This window comes from Anastrepha ludens, chromosome 6 (genome assembly GCF_028408465.1).
Source record: "Anastrepha ludens isolate Willacy chromosome 6, idAnaLude1.1, whole genome shotgun sequence".
Taxonomy (NCBI): domain Eukaryota; kingdom Metazoa; phylum Arthropoda; class Insecta; order Diptera; family Tephritidae; genus Anastrepha; species Anastrepha ludens.
This window is the reverse complement of record NC_071502.1, coordinates 28,882,975-28,905,103: the sequence shown is the minus strand read 5'-3', so window position 1 is coordinate 28,905,103 and position 22,129 is coordinate 28,882,975. Positions and strand designations below refer to the sequence as shown.

The window sequence follows — 22,129 nt, the reverse complement described above, 5'->3', positions numbered from 1 at the left end:
CGCTGTGCCTATAAGTTTATATGTATTAGGTTTGTGCTCATTGTATGTATCCTTGTATGTCCATATCTGCGCCACATTTTATTCTATCCGTTAGCTGACTGCACAGGACTCTTTAGCTCTGTTTAATAAAATTTCGCTTTATGCGATTATTGCCAATAAGAAGTAAAGTTTACGAAAGAACTTCCCTCCGTTTCACTTTTCCACCTGCAGGCGGCTTCGAACTATTTAATTGTATGCAAATTGTGCTGAAACCATTTCAGTCCGTAACTTATCCTTTCACAATCACGGCCTCCTATTGCGTTATGCCACCACCACCGCTGCCACGACCAACGAACACACAAATCAGTTGCAATATTTCAGACTTAACTAACGAGTTTTCACCAACACTGAAATCGAAATTAATTTCAGTCCGCCATGTCTTATCCTAACTTGCAATCAGGATATCGAATTGGTCGCACACAGATTGAATGAGTAGCCTCGACGGCGGCGGCAGTGTATAATTGCTACTTGTGCTCAGTTGAGTGGTGTGCCACACGTTATCGCTGCTACGGACGGTGGGCATGGGGGCGCGTGAGCTATCGCGGCACGGCTGGAAATGCCACTTTAGAGATTGGCATGACGGTGCACGACTACTTTAAATATATGTGCGCCTATGCATGTGCGTGTGTGTTTTATTAAAATATGGCGGGCGCTTGTTTATGTTGTGTGTGTGGGTGTGTGTGTGTGTAAGTAAGTAGGCGGGCGCTACGTCGCCATAAACTGTTGCTATCGCGAGCACATCGCATGCCGCCAAGCAGGCCAACCAAACATCCAAGGCGCAACAGCGCCACACGCACCTTTATGAATATTATGTCCATTTGGCACGATTCGCTGTTCATCAGTGCGCCCGGTGTGCAAGTGCGTGTGTGTACTTATGTACATACAGATGTGTGGCCTACAGTTACATATGCAGTGTATTGTAAAACTTAACACACGCGGCGTGGCGCCAGGCAACATGTCGGTTCGTGGCGCAGTGGCGTTTCGCGACTCGCCACCGTCTTTGTTATAATTTGTGACACAATTTCAAGTGTTGCAAGCAAACAGCAAAGCGAAAAGAACAAATAAATTAAATGTGTTTCAGGGTGTTTCACAAGTGAACGCGAATTGCTAACTACTTTTCAGCTGACTGCGCAAAACAAATAAACTTTTAATACCCATGCACATCAGAGTAGCTCGAAAAATGTGGTAAGTATGTCCTTTTTTTGAAAGCTCACCTCGGAAACGTAGCATAGAGCACTCTTTAAAAACCACGAATATAATTTTTAATAAGTTTATAATTTGGTTGTGGCACGTAATTGTGCCTCAAGCGCAACTAATCGCTTGAAATTAAATTGTCTGCTCATTATCGGCTCAAAAATGACAAGTTAATGACAAAATAAGTAAGTTAGTTAGAGTCAATGAAATTATGGTCTTACTTACTTACGTAGCTGGCAACTACAACCGGTGGTCGGTCTGGGCCGCTGCCAAAATGTTGCGCCATTCGCCTCTGCATTGCGCGCGTTGACGCAGTGAGGAACGCGAAAGGCGGTCAGGTCGTCGTCGACTTGGTCTCTCCAACGTAGATGAGGACGTCCTTTTTGCTAGTTCCAGCAAAAAAGCACCTTCATTGCTGGAGCGTTATTGTCCACTCGCTCAACGTAACCCAGCCAACGCAGCCGCTGAATTTTAATGCGCTTCACTACGTCGATGTCGGCGTGCAGCTCGTACAGCTCTTGGTTCCATCTTATTCGATATGCATCATTCACGCAAATTGAACCATAGATCTTGCGAAGAACTTTTCTCTCGAAAGCTCCTAATAACCGTCCAGCGGTGTTTGTCAATGTCCAGAACTCAGCGCCAAACAGTAAGACCGGGAGAATGAGTGCTTTTTTCGTGCATCGAGAGAGAGATCTGCTTTTCAAATGCCTACCCAGCCCAAAGTAGCACCTGTAAGCAACAGTTATTCTTCTCCAGATCTCTTGGCTGACGTTGTTGTTGGTATTTATGCTGGATCCAAGGTAGACAAAGTTCTTGACTACGCCGAACTCGTAATTGTCAAACGCAACCTGCTGTCCAATATGCGTAGCCGTTTTGGTTGTTGACACACGGTACTTTGTCTTGCCCTCGTTTACCGCAAGACCCACTCGACGGAATTCTTTTTCAAGACTGGGAAAAGTTACGCTGACTGACCGCCGACTAAAGCCAACAAGTCGATATTATCCGCGTAAGCGAGCAGCATAACACTTTTACAGAAAATAGTACCGGAGATAATGATGTTGGCGGCGCAAATAATTTTTCCCCCTCATCAAATTTAAAAAAATCGCAGGGTAAGGGATCGCCTTGTCTGAAACCCAGCTTCGTTTTAAATGGCTCAGAAAGATCTTTGCAAATTCTCACTGCGCTGGTGGTGTTTATCAAAGTCATCTTGCAAAGCCGGATGAGCTTTGTGGAAATGCCAGATTCAGACATAGCGGCACACAGGTGATGCCTTATCCTACTGTCTAATGCAGCTTTGTAATCGATGAACAGATGATGAGTGTCGAGGCTTCTCTTGCGTCTCCTCCACGATTTAGCGTAATGTGAAAATCTGGTCGATGGTAGATTTACCAGGTCTGAAACAATACTGATAAGGCTCATATAGTTTGTTGACGAGGGGTTTCAGCCTTTCGCAAAGTACGCTTGAGAGGATTTTGTATGCGATGATGAGAAAGCTTTTACCGCGGCAGTTTGCGCATTTCGCGGGGTCACTTTTCTTGTGGATTGACCAGAGAACGCTGAGATGCCAGTCGCTGGGCATGCTTTCATCCGACCAAATTTTACTATGAACTTTGCTTGCATGCTTTTCGTTAGCTCATTACCTCTAATTAAAGGCTAGTTTCAGTCGGTATATCGAAATGTTACTTTTATTGGGGCTGATTTGGATGGTGAAATATTTTGAGTATGCGGCGGTGGCAAAGTCGATGGGACACTGAATCGTGTGGCAGATGGACGGTGAAGCTGATTTCTACATTAGGCAAATGGGTTCGAAGGAACTTCAGGGAAGTGGGCTATTTCATGACTCAGTTCCCTTTAGGCCACGGATACTTCCAGAAATACCTTTACCGAATGGGTAAGGTAAGTGGCCCCAGATGCATATACTGCGAGGCACCGAGCAATGACAAGTAATACTCGTTCTTCAGTTGCGACAGGTGGCTCTTGGAGAAGAGAGTCTAATAAGTAAAAATCTTCGAAAAAGGTAAAACTTACGGGCGTTAGATCTTAATGTAAGTGTCGTAACAGCTCGTAGACGCTTGTGGGAACACAAATTATATGCGCGAAAACTTCCTTTGTTGGCAAAAAAGCCCGTTGCGGCACACTTAAAAGTTACCACAGAACACGTAAATTGGCCAATGAAAAAAGGATAAATATTTTGTCGACGAATGAAACTAAGTTGATTCTCTTTGGAGACACTGAGTCATGTGCGTCCTCCACAAAATGGTAAATATAATCCCCAATACACGACCGAGACAGGAAAACATGGCGGTGCGAAAGTGATGGTATGGGAAATTTTTCGTAAAGCGGCATTGGACCAATTCACTTGATAAAAGAAGCAATAGATCAGCAGGGAGTTGAGGTCATGTCATGGCCAGCTCAGTCGCCTGACCACAACAGTGGAGAAAATCTATGAACGAATATAAAAAAGAGTGCTGAGGGATCGTAGACTATCAAACTTCCCAAATTTATGGAACACAGTGCAGGAGGCATGTAAGCAAATCCCACTGAAAAGGTGTTGTGATCTCATCCATTCCATGCCACACAGGTGCGCAGCAATAATAAGAATAGTTGAATAGCCACGGTTTCAACTAAATATTAGGAAAACGCGAGTAACTAATAATATATCATTAGTTAAATATTGTCTTGGAAAAGACCCATGAAAGGAAAATCGACACACACCATCTTTTTGTTGACTTCAAAACTGTATTTGGCTGTACGAAAAGGACTTGACGCGATGTCTGCGCAAAACTAATACGGCTATGCAAGATGACGTTGCTCAATAACTGCAGTGCTGTCAGAATCGGGAAGATCCCCTTCGAGCCGTTTGATACCAAACGAGGTTTCAGACAGGGTGAATCGCTGTGGTTGGACTTCTTTAACCTGATGTTGGAAAGGATCGTACGAGCCGCAGAACTTAATCGCTCAGGCACAATTTTTTATAAGAGCGTACAATTGCTGGCGTATGCCGATGATATTGACATCATCGGCCTTAACAACCGCGCTGTTAGTTCTGCCTTCTCCAAGCTGGATAAAGAGGCAAAGCGAATGGGTCTGGTGGTGAACGAGGACAAAACGAAGTACCTCCTGTTTTCAAACAAACAGTCGGCGCACTCGCGTGTCGGCACCCACGTCACTGTTGACAGTTATAATTTCGAGGTTGTAAGAGACTTCGTTTATTGAGGAATTAATGCTGATTCCTCAATAAACACCGATAACAATGTCAGCCATGAAATCCAACTTGGACTAAGTAGGCAAATGAGTATTAAAGTCCTCTCTCGACGAACAAAACTAACACTCTGCAAGACTCTCATCATTCCCGTCCTAACGTATGGCGCAGAAGCTTGGACGATGACAACATCCGATGAAGCGACACTTGGAGTGCTTGAAAGAAAGATTCTACGAAAGATTTTTGGACTTTTGCACGTTGGCAATGGCGAATATCGCAGGCGATGGATGTCATATGAGCTTTACGACGGCGTAGAGCGGTTTTGTTAGCTTTCATGGCTGCCTTAGAGGTTCTTGACTGTTTCGTAAGGGGATTTATTGCCACCTGGGCTATCAATGAAAATCTAAAATTAGATATCACCTCCAGGTATCGGACTCACTTTATCAGTATCACAGCCTTAATTATTCCCATCAGTTCAGCCTAAAAAATACTTCAGTAGTCGAGTCGTTGGCTGGACCATGTCGTCCCAATGGATCGAAACGCTCCAGCTCTGAAAGTATTTGATGCGGTACCAGCTGGTTGTAGCAGAGGAAGACCTCCTCTGTGTTGGAAAGATCAGGGGGAGAAGGACTTGGAAGGACGTGTGTCCAACTGGCGCCGGTTAGCGCGAGAAAGAAACGACTGGCACTATGCTAAACTCGGCCAAAATCGCGTAAGCGGGTATCGCACCAATTAAGAAGAAGATCAAATACTATTGTAATATTTGATTTATTGAGTCTTGTGTTACACTTCTATTATTTTGAATTTTGAATCGATTATAGAGCTTTTGTATTAAAATATTTGTTTTCTTTTTTCTTAAAATTAATAAAAATGTTTAATGTATGGAGAAATAGCATGAAATGAAAGTGTTGTGAACACAATCTATTTTTGAAGTGGAACTTCTTAGGCGTCGATGGACGAGCAAGAATGGAGAGTAACATATCAAGGTCATGCAACGTTTTGGGCATTTTCGTTCCACGAGAGAGAAAAAAGATATAACGTAAAGGAAAAGGAGAGAGAGAGCTATACCTTCTTTATATCTTAGATACACTTTCGGCTATTTTCCCTTAGTTTTTCCTTGTGGTTACTAATTTCTAGTGAGAAATAACACTACCTACTTTTTCGCGCTTGGTTGCTGGTGCAAACTTGTACGAAATATATTTTTGGTGCCTACTTTTTCGCGCTATATTTCCTTGGTGCCTACTGTTTGGGACGTTTTTTGGTCCCAATTTTTTGGCTTTTTTTTTTTGTGCCTACTTTTTGGCGCTTATTTCCGTTTCATGGCTAGTGCTTGTGGGTACTATAAAGTGATATCCATTCCGGCGTCGGATTTGTTGGTATTGCCTTGCGGTACTTTGTGCCATTGCTGCGGTCTTGGAATCGCTGCATTTGTGCGGGTGATAAACGCTCGGAGTAGTGCGAGTTGTTACCACGGTTTGTGTACGGCGTTTACCTACACCGGTCGACGCTTCTCCATGTTTTGTAAATTTTGTCTATTTGTATTCTCTGCAAATGTTGTGAATTTATTTAGATATATATTCTTTCTCTCTCTCTCTCTGGTCTCTCCCTCTTTCTTTGCCTGGCTTGAAAGTTTCACTTCTGTTATTTGTACTACGCTGCACGCATTTTTTTAATAAATAGTACTTTTTGTTTTATGTTGAAGTCACTCCTATTACTTTGAACATAACTGTAGGTCCCAAAGAATTGGCATAAATACTGCAGTGCTTAAAATGCTTTATGTGGCATCAACTTTCGTTGCCAAAAATAAAAGAAGAGTATTCTCTGAGACCGCAAAGCCAGCGAGAGAAGGACTCTAGGCTTCATTTTGGACTGCGGATTGTCATAAACACATGAAGAAGCAACTTGCGGCCGAGATCTGATCAAAAAAATTTTAAATTACCGAAATAACAAACAACAAATTTCCTTTTTTTCACCCAAGTGGGCCCTTGCTTTGCCAACCTTAAAACCCAACCCAACCTAAGTGATAATTACAACGAACTATTAAAGTTGTAATTAAAACATTTAAATGCACTTAAGAAAGTTTAAAAACATCCACACTGTGCCTTATGCGAGCATGCAAAGATGCAATAAAAAAAAGCAACACCGCTTGCGACAAATCATATAAAGTATATTTTTGCACGTTTACCTGCCCCAAAAAGTAGATTTGTAAATACATACAGACATATGTGAGAAAGTACGTAGACATATGAAAAATGTGAGTGGAGCAGAGCTTGGCTGTGTTGCGGTGTGTGATGCGGTGTGGCGCACAGACAGGTGTTGGCGGTGAAATTACTCGAAAAGGGCGTATGACATGGCGTATGAGTGACACCACCCAAATTGTGCTGTTGCACGCAGACAACCAACTAATCAACAAACGAACTAGTAAACTACCTGCTAGTGAACTCACCGCCGCTGTGTCGCGCTTAGATAGTGTAGCGACAACTGGATGGACTGATTAGCAGTTGGGCAGGTGGCAAAAACGTTGAAACCCTCGAAAAAAAACGAACAAAGTAAATTTAAGCGGTTGGTTAGTGTGGATAGTGAACATAACTGTTGCTGGCACAAACTGGTGTTTGTTGTTGCTGCTCTGTGCCGTGGCGTGTAGTTCGTTGTAAGCGTTGACTACTTCGTCACTTGAGCTTTAGCACACACAAATGAAGAGGGTCTTGCAAAAGACGCGCCCGGATGTTGTTTGAAAATAAAACATAAACAAATTTCGTTTCTTTCAGGTTTAATTTTTTTTATTCACACGAAAGTTGTGATGTCAAAAATTACATCATTCAAATGCCTACTACGACCACGGCTACAGGTAAAATCCGCCAAACAATCGATTCATGAACTCCTGATTGCTGAGATATCGTCGAGAAGTCGTTGCTGAAGACGTTCGACAACACTTTGCGCGCTACAGCAGCAATATTCTCAACACACTGTCCAGTTTTTGGGCTACCGTTCCTTTTTCTATGCTCTGACAAAACCCGTTTCTTGACATTTTTTTCACCAACCTTTGAATTGTCGACACATTCGGACGATTATTTGCCAAAAAAATCATGCATTTTGTTCCTCATATACAGAATCATCTAACTCCTGGTTGGATCATAGGACATCAACAACTCCACTGCGCCATCGAATATGGTTTTGTGCAAGAGCTCTAAGTTCATTCTAAAGAATGGACACGAAAAATATTTGTCGGGCGAAAACCATTATAATTTTCATCATCGATTTTTAGAAACTATCAAAACAATTTTTATTTTATTTTCTGCTTTATTAACCATTTGGGGACGGGGCTCCTCGATGGGCGAGCTACGCTGAGGACGAGAGCTATTGGAGAGCGCAGTAAAGAAAATAAGTACGTTGAACTTTATAAAAACTAAGGCTTTATTTAACACAAGAAAAATTGTTCATAAAATCAAAAAATAATTATAAATAAAGGGCTAATGTTGAAATGCCTGAGTGGATTCCTTATTGCACAGATTTCACTTCCACTTGACGAAGTAATGCCGTCATCTTCCGTCTTATCAGATTCAAAGTAATATTCAACTATCTAACGTATAATCCCTAGATCGCTTAGCCTTCGTACTTAAAAATTTATAAAAAGCCTGCTGGTTCCTCTGGCAGTGACACTGAGAGACTGAATCGAAGAACTGAAATTCGTTCTGACTCTACCGTAAGTATACATTATAAGGAAGATAAGACGTCATCGCTAATGTCCCCTAATGTCTTTGCATGAAAACGTGACTCTTTTACTACACCTATGCGTATATTCTCGCTCAGAATGACAGACGTCGCGAGCCTTGCAGGTACGAATTAATTTGGGCGGCTATATGCCTACACACGTCCGGAACGGTAAAACGACTTGGGCAGCTATATGCCGACACTCGTTCACAAAGGATTAATCCTACTAAGTTAAACCAAAAATTCATATCAGTTCTCTTTGTTGGTTCAATTTAGACTTGGCTTCTCTCATTAGGCGATTGAAATTAGTTTTTGGTACGGTATATGCCGCTCTCTGCCAATTCATTTTGCACTGCTGCTCATTTTTAATTTCTCTTTTTATTTTTAGCAATTTTCTTTAATAATTGCCCAATATTTTAACATGGTTCCCAATACCGAACAGTTTTGTGGATTGTGGTCCCTTTGAACAATATTTGCCCTGTGCTTTTCATACCAGTTCATGCCAAGACGGCTGTAATGGTATGATGCCAAATCGGTCCAGAACAGAACTGAGTCTGTATATTGTTTTATGAATAGCAGCAAACGTTTTTGCAAACTCTGCTTCATATAAATTTCTTGATTTCTCCTGCCCGTGATAATGAACGTTTTGCTTCTCATACCACACTGGCAGAGATGCCTTGCCAAACCAAATATTTCTTAGGAACTTGTCCAACATTTTTAGCTTAAAAGTGAAGGGTGGTTAAGTTTTAAGGGCCGGTGTTGATTTTGAATAAAATAAAATTTTTTTAGGAATTTATTGTCATTTCTCTTTATTATGATAATATTGGTATGGCTCAATTACGTATGGAAGAAAATATCGGTCAAATGGCCGCCGCGGCCTTGGCGGCACATCTCCATCCAATGGTCCAAATTTTCGATGACGCTAAGGCATAAGTGAGGTTCTATGCCGTTAATGTGCCGAATTATCTCATCCTTTAGCTCTTGAATTTTTGCTGGCTTATCGACGTACACCTTTTCTTTCTAACGCCAAAGAAAGAAGTCCAACGGTGTCGTTGACGTTTAGGTGTGGTTCACATTCAACATCGGCCCTTGAAATTTAACCACCTCTCTTCGTTTCAGTATACAACTCAGCGCCCTGCATCTGCTTAAGGTCGGCTTTGCCATATCGTCCATATTCGTCCTTAACCACCCTGCCATGTTTATGGGTGTTTTGACTGTATAATTTTGCACGCACGTGCTTTAGCACTTTTATTTAGTTTGTCATTTTGATGGGGTGCTACAATCTTTTTATATGATCGTAAACCTTCACTTTTGCGAGCTTTTTGGACATAACCTTTCGACCTACAGACCTATTTTGCAACATCTTGAAGTGAAAGGCCAGATTTTTTCGAAATACGAGTAACGGCACCACTTCTTTGGCTTCTGGTCTCCTTTTTATGTTCGTTCAACGGACAAGTTTTCATTTAACTTTTTAACACATAAGTTACCGTACTTTTCGGACTATTTAAAATTTTTGCTATGGCATTGTGCGACAAATTACTTCTTCCGCCCAATTTTCTCCGCAAGCTCACACTTAGCCGAATACATTTTGGAAAGTACGTAGAACTTAAGAAAAGTGAATATGCCAATTAATAACAATAAAAACATTATGAATACGTGTACTGATATTTTATTTACAGTTAGTTTTACGCAAGTGATGAGTAAACACAATCGACTAGTTTTTTTCGTGTCCATTCTTTAAGTCTTATTCAACGACCTCATATCCGCCTACGTTGAACAGCGCACAGTGATTCGTGGTCTGCCTATATTTCGTCGTGGCTGTTGGAAGTTGTTTCTCGCAGCTTCTGCTTAGCGATGTTGCCGTCCCTCTTCCTCAGAGTGTTGCAGGTCCATTGCCACTTCCGGCTGTGGATTTCAGTCGCCACATCGGTTTGATTAGCCTTCCTTAGTAATTTAGTGTTAGATATAGTTTGAAAACAGAAAATTCGCATTACGCGGCGCAAGCAGCGATTAATGAACGTTTGGAGACAACTTCAGATCAAAGAGGTAACCTTCCAGCTTTCTTGTAAATCCATATAGCAGGGCAGACCTGACTCATGCGTTGAAAATTCGCAGTATGGTGTGCGTAGTTCTTTTATGTTATTATATTGCCCAAGCAGAAGAATCGGCCCAGAGGATACTTGGACTAATCCCGGAAGTTGTGAGCTGTTAGAACCTAATGTAGAAGAATTGTCCTGGCCACTCCCAAGTGAATGGCAATCAGGTATTTTCCCCTCTTGTGTGGACTTCTACACACGGAACTATCCTCCAACGAAGAATCTCTCTAGTCAACCAGTGCTATTTTGGGCTAAGTAGGCAACTGAGTAGTAAAGTCCTCTCTCGACGAACAAAACTGACACTCTACAAGCCTCTCATTATGCCCGTCCTAACGTACGGTGCAGATGAAAACGTCCCTTGCAGTGTTTGAGAGAGAGATTGTGTGTAAGATTTTTGGACCTCTGCACGTTGCTGACGGCGAGTATCGTAGAGCTTGATGTATGAGCTTTACGACGACATAGAGCGGCTGCGTTAGCTGGGTCATGTCGTCCGAATCGATACAAACGCTCCGGCTCTGAAAGTACTATATGCGGTACCAGCTGCGATGCGGTAGCAGAGGAAAAGGAAGGCCTCCCTTGCGTTGGAAAGATCAGGTGAAAAAGGACTTGGCTTCACTTAGTGTGTCTAACTGGCACCGGTTAGCACGAGAAAGAAACGATTGGTGCGCTTTGTTAAACACAACCAAAATCGCGTAAGCGGCTATCGCGTCAGTCAAGGAGAAAGTGCGAGAGTGCCGAACGGCGCTTTGGCTTTGGTACTTCTGCTTTCAATATCAGTCTCACTTGCTCCATGTGCGGCGATCACACATCCCAAGTAACAATAATTATCCTCGTTTTCAAAATTCGTTGTTCGTTTTCATAAAAAATTTCAATAATTTTTACGCTTGCGAAATTGTACATCTGTATTGTGAACAATTGTCAAAGATGACATAAAAAGCCATGTACCGTCTAGGAACTATTCACTACTGACTTCGAAGCGTCACTTTTGAAAGGACCTTTATTACCATTTTCAACTTTGGCTATGCCTCTTTTTGGTTCGAGGTTTGGTTAGTTTTGCTGTTGTTGTTGTTATTTTTGTTGTTGTAGCTGCTTGCTACCAACGTTACTATTCTGCATACAGTTTGCTGTGACTGCCTTCTCAAACCGAGCGGATGTGTGGGGTTTATGTACAGTATTGCGCAAAACTTTTGCAGCCCTTTGGAATATACTTTCACGACACGTAGTGAGTAATGAGCGGTAAAATTATATTTGTGATATTCAGATTTTCTCGTGATTCTATATTTATTTCTTATACTCCACATCTTGGGTGCACCGATTTTAGAAGATTTGCCAGCAAATATAATTTCAAATCCAACGAAATCACGGGACTAAATACCAAAATAAAAAAAATAGATATTTGTTTTAAGTGACAGAACTCTGAAACAACTCGTATTTGATTATCTGTTTCAGGAAGTAACACCAAATTTGGCAATTGTTACAAATTTCAATATTTCTTATTCAGTGTTAGCTGACATTCGATTTGCAAGTAATTTTATATTTATAGAGCTGCTGTTCTCTATTTTCGTATAACTCAGCTTGCGCGCGTTTCTGCTCCGTATAATGCGAGGACTTTTCCTTACCTTTTTTAAAGCTTTTCGAGGTTAGGCTTGTGAAGGAGGTGTGCGTAAAACTAAACCGAGTCCAACCATTATCGTATTTTTTCTTGATTTACGGTATATACCTGTGAAATGAGACTTTCAGCTATTAGTCCATAGATGTCGCTAGGAGTATTTTTAAACCTTCCCAAATGTCTTGTTTTTTTCATATGTCATCTGTCAACAATATTCAGTTCATTGTTTGTTACGTTTCATACAACAATGAATTTTTGTCACTCTTAAAATTGTCGTCGAATTTCGTGCCTTCAAACTACGATTTGCGGACATCGTTGATTTTCTGTTATCAATTGAAGAAAAACGTTTCTCAAGCTCATCAAATGCTTATAGAAGCTTATAGTGGACATGCTCAAAGTAGAGCACAGTGCTTCAGGTGGTTTGAAAAACTCCGAAGTGGTGATTTTAGCGTGGAGAACGAGGACCGTGGCCGGCCACCGAAAAAGTTTGATTACGCCGAATTGCAAGCATTGTTGGATGAAGGTGATAGTCAAACGCAATAAATGATGGCAGAGCAGTTGGGGGTGACCCAAAAACCCATTTTCAAGCGTTTGAAAGCCATGGGCATGATTTTAAAGGTCGGAAAATGGGTGCCGATGCCGGTGAACTGACAATGTGACAATGCACCGCCACATCGAACAAGAACGACCCGGGAATTGGTGGAGACGTACGATTGGGAACCGCTGGTGCATGTGGCTTACTCACCAGACTTGGCGCCTTCCGATTATCATTTGTTTGCATCGATGGGCCATGCACTTTCCGAGCAGCGCTTCAATTTTCACGAAGACGCAAAAAGTGGCTCGATTATTGGTTTGCGGCCAAAGACGGCCAATTGTTTTGGCGCTGCATCCACAAATTGCCTGAGAGATGAAAAAAATGTGTCGCTATTATTTTGAAAACTAAATTTGTAAAAATTTTTTGTTAATAAACGTTTGAAATTGAAAAAAAATTCTCATTTCATAGGTATATATAAAGGCTACATACCAAAAATGTAAGCCTTGCGTCTACTTCTTCTTATTTATGGGTCTAAAAATACATGGGTCTGAACCATTGCATGACCTTATGAATTTATATTTTCTAATATCTCTGCATATTCAAAAACGTCGAAAAATATCGTTCAACTTACTCTATTCATGGTAATCAGCAGGCAGCAAAAACTTGGCGTGTTTTCTAAGTTCAAAATTTGGTCTTCTATCCTCTAACTTTGGTCATTTTGCCCACGTGTGCAGGAGTGCTTAAATTTTCGCCAATTCTGTAGACACTGTAAACGCGTACACATACGTAGATGTGTAAAAAATTCCACTTTAGTTGCATATTTCAGTTGCCAAAGTTAGCTTATGGCGAGGTGTTGGCACATCCGTGTGCGGCTCACCGCTTCCTACTTTTCTATTTCCTGTGGGTATAATTTGAAAAACTATTTTTTTTTTTTGTGAATTTAGTTCAAAAACTAAAATTGAGGCGAAAATGGAATAATTGCTGCAAGTGTTAATATGCGTTTGAGTAGAGAGGGAAAGAGAGAGGGGCACAAAAACTATATTTTTTCTTTCCTTGATGAATATAACAAAACTCAGCGGGTAAGAAATTATTAACATTTAGCCTTACCGCAAATATTCTGGGTTTTAACCCTACGTAAAACCAGCTATTCATGAGAAGGGCAAAAATCGAAGTACAATCTTGGCCTAAATATTATATGCGTCTCATAAGTATTTTATCTTATTTTTTTATTTCAAACAACTTCACGTAAGGCAAATTTTTCGATCCTATGTTGTCACGCTTGACGTTGGCTTGACTGCCTTCAAATAAAAAATATCAAAACTACTCGTATGTTAAGTTAGGAGAGGTTAACCTGGCTGACTGAAAGCCATCACATAGACCTATTGGTCCTTAGTGGTACCAGATGGAGCTTGAGTCTTATGTTTCCTCATAGTAGGCTTCTTATAATCAGCCTGCGTATTTTGCGAATCTAAGTAAGCTCTGAAGCTCTCACCCCGAGAGACATTCTAACCTCTCATATTGTAGAGCTCCTAAACATTTCATTCGGGTTCTAGCTAATGCAGGGCAAAAACAGAAGATGCTCAAGAGTTTCCCTCTCTTCGAGTTAATTGCAAAATCTGCAGCTATCCTTGTTTGCAATTACCATCTTGAATGCGTGTGCCGCTAACAAATTGTGGCCTGTCGGTATACCTGCAATAATTCTGTTTTCCTTTCTAGACAGAGCTAGCACAAAGCTAGCGTATTTATCTGCATTCTGTGTACACATAATTTTCGCGGTTTTACAAGTGGTTAGATTATTCCACCTCCTGTCTATCCGTGTTTTTATGTCCGCAGCGATGTCACCGTATTTAAAGGTTTCAGAGTGTTGTTTTCTTGTTCGAATTGTATTGTATGTAAACAGCGCTTTTGGCAATCTCATCTACAATTTCGTTTCCTGCGAGCCCTTATGTTCGGGTACTCAATAGTTGTGTAACCGTCTGTCTGCGGCTAGTCTCTCTATGGCTTCCCTGGTCCTAAGACCGTTTTAAAATTAAAATTCATATGAGTTTATTGTCTTTATTGCCGTTGACTGTCAACGTATACATTTATGTTGGAGTTTCTGCAGCCTTTCCTCCCGCAAAGGCTTCTGCTTGAAAGAAACTGCAATGTTCAGGGAGCTTTATTGGCCGCCTGATGTCCAGCGCTGCCCAATAAATCCCTGCACCTACTCCGTCCATCATTTTCGATTTCATACCTCTTTTCCACCCCTCTTCTCCTATTTGTGTTCGAAATCTATTCACCCAGTTGTATTTCGGAGTCATATAGTCCGTATTGGTTCGATAACTCGTACCTATTGAGCTATGTCCGAATATTTTACAGGTAAATTCACCCGTTGCGTTAAGTCTTGGCGCAGATCTAGCTGCTAGACCTTCTGCCGCAATGTTAGTCGGTGGTAGGTTGAGTATTCTTTCAAGTGCTTTTACTCGTATGTAAAATAAAAAAAAAAAAGTTGTATTCAAAAATGCTTCTATTATTAACACGATTCGAAACGGCTTGTATTTAGTTCAGTGCGCAAATAGATTAACTCCATAAAACAAAAAGTTTAGAAGTGCGATGAAAATTGTTATTCACGATTCCCCCAGTCATGCTGACTTGTTTCCAAAAATTAACCCGACTAATAGGTATATATACTTATATATATCTCTAATTGGTGCGTACACCCATTTTGGGTGTTTAGCCGAGCTATTCCTCCTATTTGTGGCATGCGTTTTGATGTTGTTCCACAAATGGAGGGACCTACAGTTTTAAGCCGACTCAGAACGGCAGATATTTCTTATGAGGGGCCTTTCCATGGCCAAAATGCATTCGGGGGTTTTCCATTGTCTGCCGATGGGCGACCGCTATTAGAAAAAATGTTTTCTTCATTTTGGTGTTTCACCAACACTCGAACCTACGTTCCGAATCACCCACTAACCATTTGGCTACGGCGGCCGCCGCTGATTTAGTTAAGCATAAAATGCTTTCATGAAAGTATAACTTCTCTCATCCGAAGAAATTTTCGAAGTGAAACTTCTTAGGCGTCGATGGACGAGCGCGAATGGAGAGTAAAATTTCAAGGCCATGCAATGTTTTGGGCATTTTCGTTCCGCGAGAGAGAAAAGAGATATAACGTAAAGGAAAAGAGAGATTTTTGCCGAGTTTTTCCTTGTGGTTGCTAACTTCTAGTGAGAAATAACACCACCTACTTTTTGGCGCTTGTTTGTTGGTGCAAACTTGTACGAAATATATTTTTGGTGTCTACTTTTTGGAGTTATATTTCCTTTGTGCCTACTGTTTGGGACGTTTTTTGGTCCCAGTTTTTTGGCGTTTTTTTTTTTTTTGGTGCCTACTTTTTGGCACTTATTTCCGTTTCCTGGCTAGTGCTTGTGCGTACTATAAAGTGCTATCTATTGCGGCGTCGGATTTATTGATATTGCCTTGCGGTAATTTGTGCAATTGCTGCAGTCCTGGAATCGCTGCGATTGCGCGGCTGATAAACGCTCGGAGTAGTGCGCGTTTTTGCCACGGTTTGTGTACGGCGTTTACTTACACCCGTCGACCCTTCTCCGTTTGTTGTGAATTTTGTCTATTTGTATTCTCTGCAAATGTTGTGAATTTATTTAGATATATATTCTCTCTCTCTGTCTCTCTCTCTCTCTGTCTCTCTCTCTCTCTGTCTCTCTCTCTCTCTTCCCCTCTCATTCTCTCTCTGGTCTCTCCCTCTTTGCCTGCCTTGAAAGTTTCACTTCTGTTATGTGTACTACGCTACACGCACTTTTTTGATTGCACTTCTAACGGCATCAAATGTTTTTGCAAGTGTTAAATTTTGAAATTTTATTATTTTGGGGGCATCGAAAAATTTGACAAACTCTTTGTGGTAGCTGCTGTAGGCCGCAAAGTTTTTTTTTTACTCGACTTCAAAGAACTCAAATGGAGTTCCTTTTCCTACAAAAGTTAGGGTATAAGGCAGCTCGTCATACAAGGACACTTAACGAATGGGATCACTCATCCAAAAGGCGCTGGACATATAAGTTGATTCCCAAAGAAGATGAATGGATAAGTAGAAAATAAGGCGAAACAAATTTTTATCTAACCGACATTCTTTGACAAACGTTGATGGAGTGTGTTGAGCTAAAACTGAAAAAGGCGCTTGTGAGTCGTGTTGGAGTGATACTTTAGCTTTGTTCAAATTTTCAGCTACTTATGGACCGGCCAATTCCCAAATTATTTATTTCTATGCTTGTATCATTTTATGTTCAGCGCGCAACATCTCATTCCACTGACACCGCGTGCTCATCTCCTCTGGAGCTTTACGCCACTAATTCACAACTGTTGTCCATTTCGTATGTGTGTAAACATCGACGGCTCGGTGGGATGGCGTTTCAAAGTGCTGACCTCATTTTCAAACACACTGGTGACTTGTTCTGGTGCTACGTGAGCTATTTCTACTATTTGATTATGCAGATACATATTTTCTACATTTATTTATATGAAATACAAATGCCAAATATATTTTTAACCGAATAACAATGAAACTTCCGTACGCTTAAGCTTCATTTGTATGCCACTTTAGTGCCATTTGCAACAAAGTGGAACTTATTGGCTCGCTGTTGAGTAAAGCCAATTGAAAGCAACTGTTTAGGGCGTCAATATTCCCACGTTAAATGATTTTTTAGAGTTTATCTCAAACTAGCTTTAACTTGCGGCCCCGCTCGCGTAGGAGTAGTTTTGAGGGATTTAGGGTATGTATATAAAAGAATTACAAACAATAACTTCATAGAAAAAAAATTAAGGAAACAGAATTAAATGCAAAGTGTAACGCGGCTCAGTTGCTGATTATCTAATGCTGATTATCTGAAAATGGTGATATATTACAAACTGAACAAGAAATCTTAGAAAGATGGCGACAACATTTTGACAATCTTCTGAATAATGAGCATCAAGAAGAGCATTCAGCTTGGGGGCCTATAGCTACAGCTGAAAACATCATCCCTCCACCAGAATTTGACGAAATTATGGTGGCTCTTAAAGAGCTTCGAAATGGAAAGGCAAGCGGCGAAGACTCTATAGCGGCTGAACTCCTGAAAGAAGGTGGTGAGGAGTTAATATACATAAGTGCCTTCACCTTTTAATAATAGACGTATGGGAAAAAGAATCCATACCATCTGATTGGCTATGATGCATAATCTTCCCAGTACACAAAAAAATTGGTAATAAGAGAGTATGCGATAACTATCGTGGCATCTCACTGCTTATCACGGCCTACAAGCTCTTTACAAATGTTCTCTATAAACGAATCAACGAATATGCTGGAAGAATAATTGAAGACTACCAATGCGGATTTCGTAGAGACAAGTCTACAATCGACCAGTGTTTTGTTCTTAGCCAAATGTTTGAAAAACACTATGAATACGGGCTAGATGTTCACTGCCTAACAGGATCCAGCACATATTGCTTATTCTTGGAATACGTGTCAAACTATTGTAATAAGGCGCGTTAGCGTAACGCTCACAAATACACAAGCAAAAGTGATCATTCAAGGAAAGCTCACAGAGTCGTTCCCTATTGAAACAGGTGTAAAACAAGGTGATGCCTTATCAACTGTCATATTCAGTTTGATGCTGCACTTTGTCGTAAGGGAAGCCAACAAAGGTGGTACCTTGATGACTAAAACAACCCAAATATGTGCTTATGCAGATAACATTGCTATTCTCTCAAGAAATAGAAATGACTTAAAAGAAATGTTCTTAAAAATTAACAAAATTGCGAACGATATTGGCCTTTTTGTAAACGAGAACAAAACCAAATATCTGTTGAAATCGAAGCGGCCTGCACAGATGCCAAATTTCCATGTGGGAGCCTATACTTTTGAAGCAGTGCAGGATTTTAAGTACCTAGGAGTTATGTTCGCATGTAGCGGTGATTCAACTTCCGCCATCAGGAATCGCACCAACGCCGCCAACAAAGCGTATTACGCCCTCCTTAACTTGATCAAGTCCCGACTTGTGTCTAAAGCTACAAAGTTCACTATGTACAAGACTCTTATTCGACCAATCCTAACATATGGTTGTGAGGAATGAACTCTTAAGGTTGATGATTGTGCTCAGATTGCTCGCATGGAAAGAAAAATCTTTGGCCCAATAAAAATGGATTATGGTACCTATAGAATTCGATTGAACTCGGAACTGAACGATCTTATTCAGAACGAGACAGCTGTGCGTTTTGTTAAAGCGCAGCGCATAAGATGGCTAGGTCATGTGATCCGTATGCCTGTTGTCTGTACCGTGAAGAAAGCCTTGACAGGAAAACTAATGGGCGTGAAGGCCAAAGGCAGACCGAGGAACCGTTGATGCGAGTGGAACACGATCTTAAGAAGCTGGGAATACGTAACTATGAAACAACAACTCAAGATAGACCGCTTTGGAGGAACATTTTGAAGTAAGCTTTGACGCACCCCGCGTTGTAACGCTATGAAAGAAGAAGAAGAATTTCATAGAAAATAATTTTTTATTAATAACCATAATATTGCAGTGGCCCGCATCCATTGCTATGCCTCGTTGAATAAAATGAGAATCAGAAAAATATGAAGCAAAATTATTTTTATTAATTTTCTATCTCAAACCGTTTTCGAACTTTGCATTTGGGTCATAGTTGAACAGCTTATGCGGATTATGAAGCTAGAGTGTGCTACAAATAGTGGGAAATAGGTAAAACTAAGATTTTTTAGATTAAATTTAAGCAAATACTGGATTATTAGTGTCGAATGAAAGTTGTGGGGCGGCGTGGATAAACAGAAAACTCGGCGAAAGAGATTTCAATCTCACAGAGATTATCAGCGGATATGGTGGCTTTCTTGCGTATCTCCACCCGGAATGCCATAGGGAAGATGAGAGTGCAGAGAGTGTGACTCTGACATGGATAGCTCGAAGTTGGACGGAAAGGTTGGCAGACTATTATTCTGTGAAGAGCTCCCATCAGACTCAAATTCAGATTACCGGATAACTACAGTGTGTTCCAAGCAGAGATAGCCGCAATCAAAGAAGCAGCTGATTGCCTACCCACCTGCGTAATATTAGTTAAGTAAGGTCATATTTCTTCAGATAGTCAAGTAGCAATTAGGGTCCTGTGCTCGATAAGGGTGCACTCGAAACTGGTCAAGGAATACCTAGCTTCACTTTCGATTGCATAAGGCTAATATGGGTACCTGGTTTTAGCGAGATTGCGCTAAACTGCGAAGCGAACGAGCTGGCCAGACAGGAGACTTGTGAGGTAGTTTCCCCGCGAAGGGAGAAGATTGGAATCCTCTTGACAACCTACCCTCTACTACTTCGATGACACATGGTCCAACTGACCAGCAGTTCCATATATACATATACGAGATCTACCAGAAAGGTAGTAGATGGGCTTCGCGTCAACTCAGCGAGCGCTGGGCAAGTACACAAACTTATAACGTCGCGAAATGGATCGGAGACGTTCGAGAAATTTTCTGAGGATGACAAAATTTCAGCTCTCAATCCACGTTGGTGTCCTTACAGTCTCTAGCAGCGAGGTATGCATATCGTGAGATTTAGAATTACTTCGAGTCTTTTTTTTGCGTCAGCTGTATGGAGGATGAGGTGGCACCGTCTCAGCATCTTCTCTGTAGATGCTCTCGCAGGACTAAGATTTAAGCATCTCGGTTCTCACTTCTTTCCTATGCCTGCTGATAGAGCAGGCCTTGATATTAAAAATCTGATGAACTTCATCCGCAGCATAAAGTAGCTAACATAACCGCATTAATCAGTCGTCGATCGTAATCTCTTTTCGTCCTATCGGTTTCTCTCACCTCTTTTCCCTTGCAATGGCATCACTAAGGATGAACCGGATTTCTTCGGGCTCACTCTCTGGGCAACCGTTATAGCCTAATCTAACTGACAAATTCGTTATCGAGTTACACGCGTTTTCTCCACAAGTGGGCGTGGTACTGCGCATTTATCAAAGTTTTATTTGTGTTGGGTGTCTTTTTTGGTACCAAATTTTAATAATTTTGAGACATCATCATCATTCTTTTGAAAATTAATGTTATATGGTAGGTAAGCATGGGTATTGACCCAATTCGCTAGCTCCGTTTCCGCCGTTAATGTAACAGTAACAGTATCAAGTAGAGTCAACTTAATTCTCACACCCCTTAATAGCGTCCACAAAAAAATAAACAACCAAAAGCATTTGGTTGTAAAATAACTCTGACAAATCCTAATATCACTCCACAGTGTCTTAGCAAGGCTTTGTTATAAACCATTTTGCTGTTGGTTTACCTGTTGTTGTTTGAATTTCAACATTCCCGATAACTCATTCTTATGCATGCCGCTTATTCACACCACTTATTCATCTACATACTTAAATTCTCTGTACTTATCCTCTTATTCTCTTCCTCAACATATTCAATATTTTACAGCGAGGAGAATGTGTGGAAATTATCCGAGCAAGTGAAGAAAACACGCATCGATGAACTTTCAAAGTGTTACGCGGTGTTCGTGTCGAATGAGGGACGTACTGTGCCGTTGTGGCGCCAAAAAGCAGGACGTGGCGATGATCAGGTCGTGATATGGGTAAGTAACACAAATCAAACAACAATATGTGTAAAGTTCGAAGGGGCGAACAAAATACTCGTACTAGAAAAAAGGAAAACAAACAAAAACAACTTGAGCACTCGAATAAAGCGCAACACATTCAATAGCGCGCAAGTGGCACTTGTAAGCGCTTGTCGCTGTCGCTGCTCTTGTTGCTCAACTGCTGTTGCTTCTACATCGTTTCCATGCAGATGCCACATTTAAACTGTTACAAAGCTAGAGTCGAATGTCTTACACTTTTCTATCTAATACTCTTTTCGTGTCTTATGCTTTGCACCCCAATTTCAGTCCGTTCGATTATGCCAACATTAGAAGATGACAAGCAGGCTTACGGGGCGTATGAGTAACATGCTTTGTACCAGGGCGCACATACGAGTATGTGTATATGTATGTAAACACGCACACTCGCGCGAACGAGCATACAGGGTGTATTTTATTTTTCGGCTGTGTGTTTTTTGAATAACTCTTTAATTGTATAAAATTTTGTAATTTATTAAATTTATTTTATTGATTGATTTGACGGCCTTTAGTGTGGTATGATGACTATATAAGTCATACATCTTGATCAAAATGTTACCGGAATATTTTCAGAAAATTCAAAATGCAAGTTTATTCCTCAAAAGTACTTTATAGTACTCTCCATCAACTGCAACGCACTTATCCCTGCGTTTGATTCAACTATCGAAACATTTTTAGAACTCTATTTTCGGTATAGACATCAGAGCCGTCTTCAATTTTTCTATTATTTCCATTCGCCTGCTAAAATACATGCCGCGTAGGAGTTTTTTGACTTGACCAAACAGAAAAAAATCGGAGACAGCCATATCACATGAATTCAATGGCTGCTGGATGGTATTCGTTTCGTTCTTGGTCTAAAATTCATGGATAACGATGAAACTTTGCGACTGCGCCGCCCTAATTAAAGTTCTTATTAAATTAAATTGCCGCCATTCATCAACTTTTCTTTCACTTCATAGAAGTTTTCATCAGTTTTTACAAATATCAAGCAATGTCGATAAAATTTTGGTAGTTGGAAACCTAACAAAAAAAAGGCCACTCAAGTCTGTTTATTTAGACGGTCATCTGGCGGTTGTTCCTGGATCTTTTTGAAAT

The 22,129-nt window shown here is 40.9% G+C and overlaps 1 protein-coding gene across 3 annotated transcripts in view; it reads left to right on the top strand.

Annotated features, from left to right (window-relative positions):
- Positions 1-22,129, top strand: part of LOC128867315 (protein N-terminal glutamine amidohydrolase) — an 85,142-nt gene that overhangs the window by 46,737 nt on the left and 16,276 nt on the right. For all 3 annotated transcript variants that reach the window (XM_054108429.1, XM_054108432.1, XM_054108431.1), the window contains exon 3: positions 20,842-20,995. In XM_054108429.1, coding sequence (XP_053964404.1) covers positions 20,842-20,995 — 154 coding nt within the window. The remainder of the gene's footprint in view (positions 1-20,841; positions 20,996-22,129) is intronic.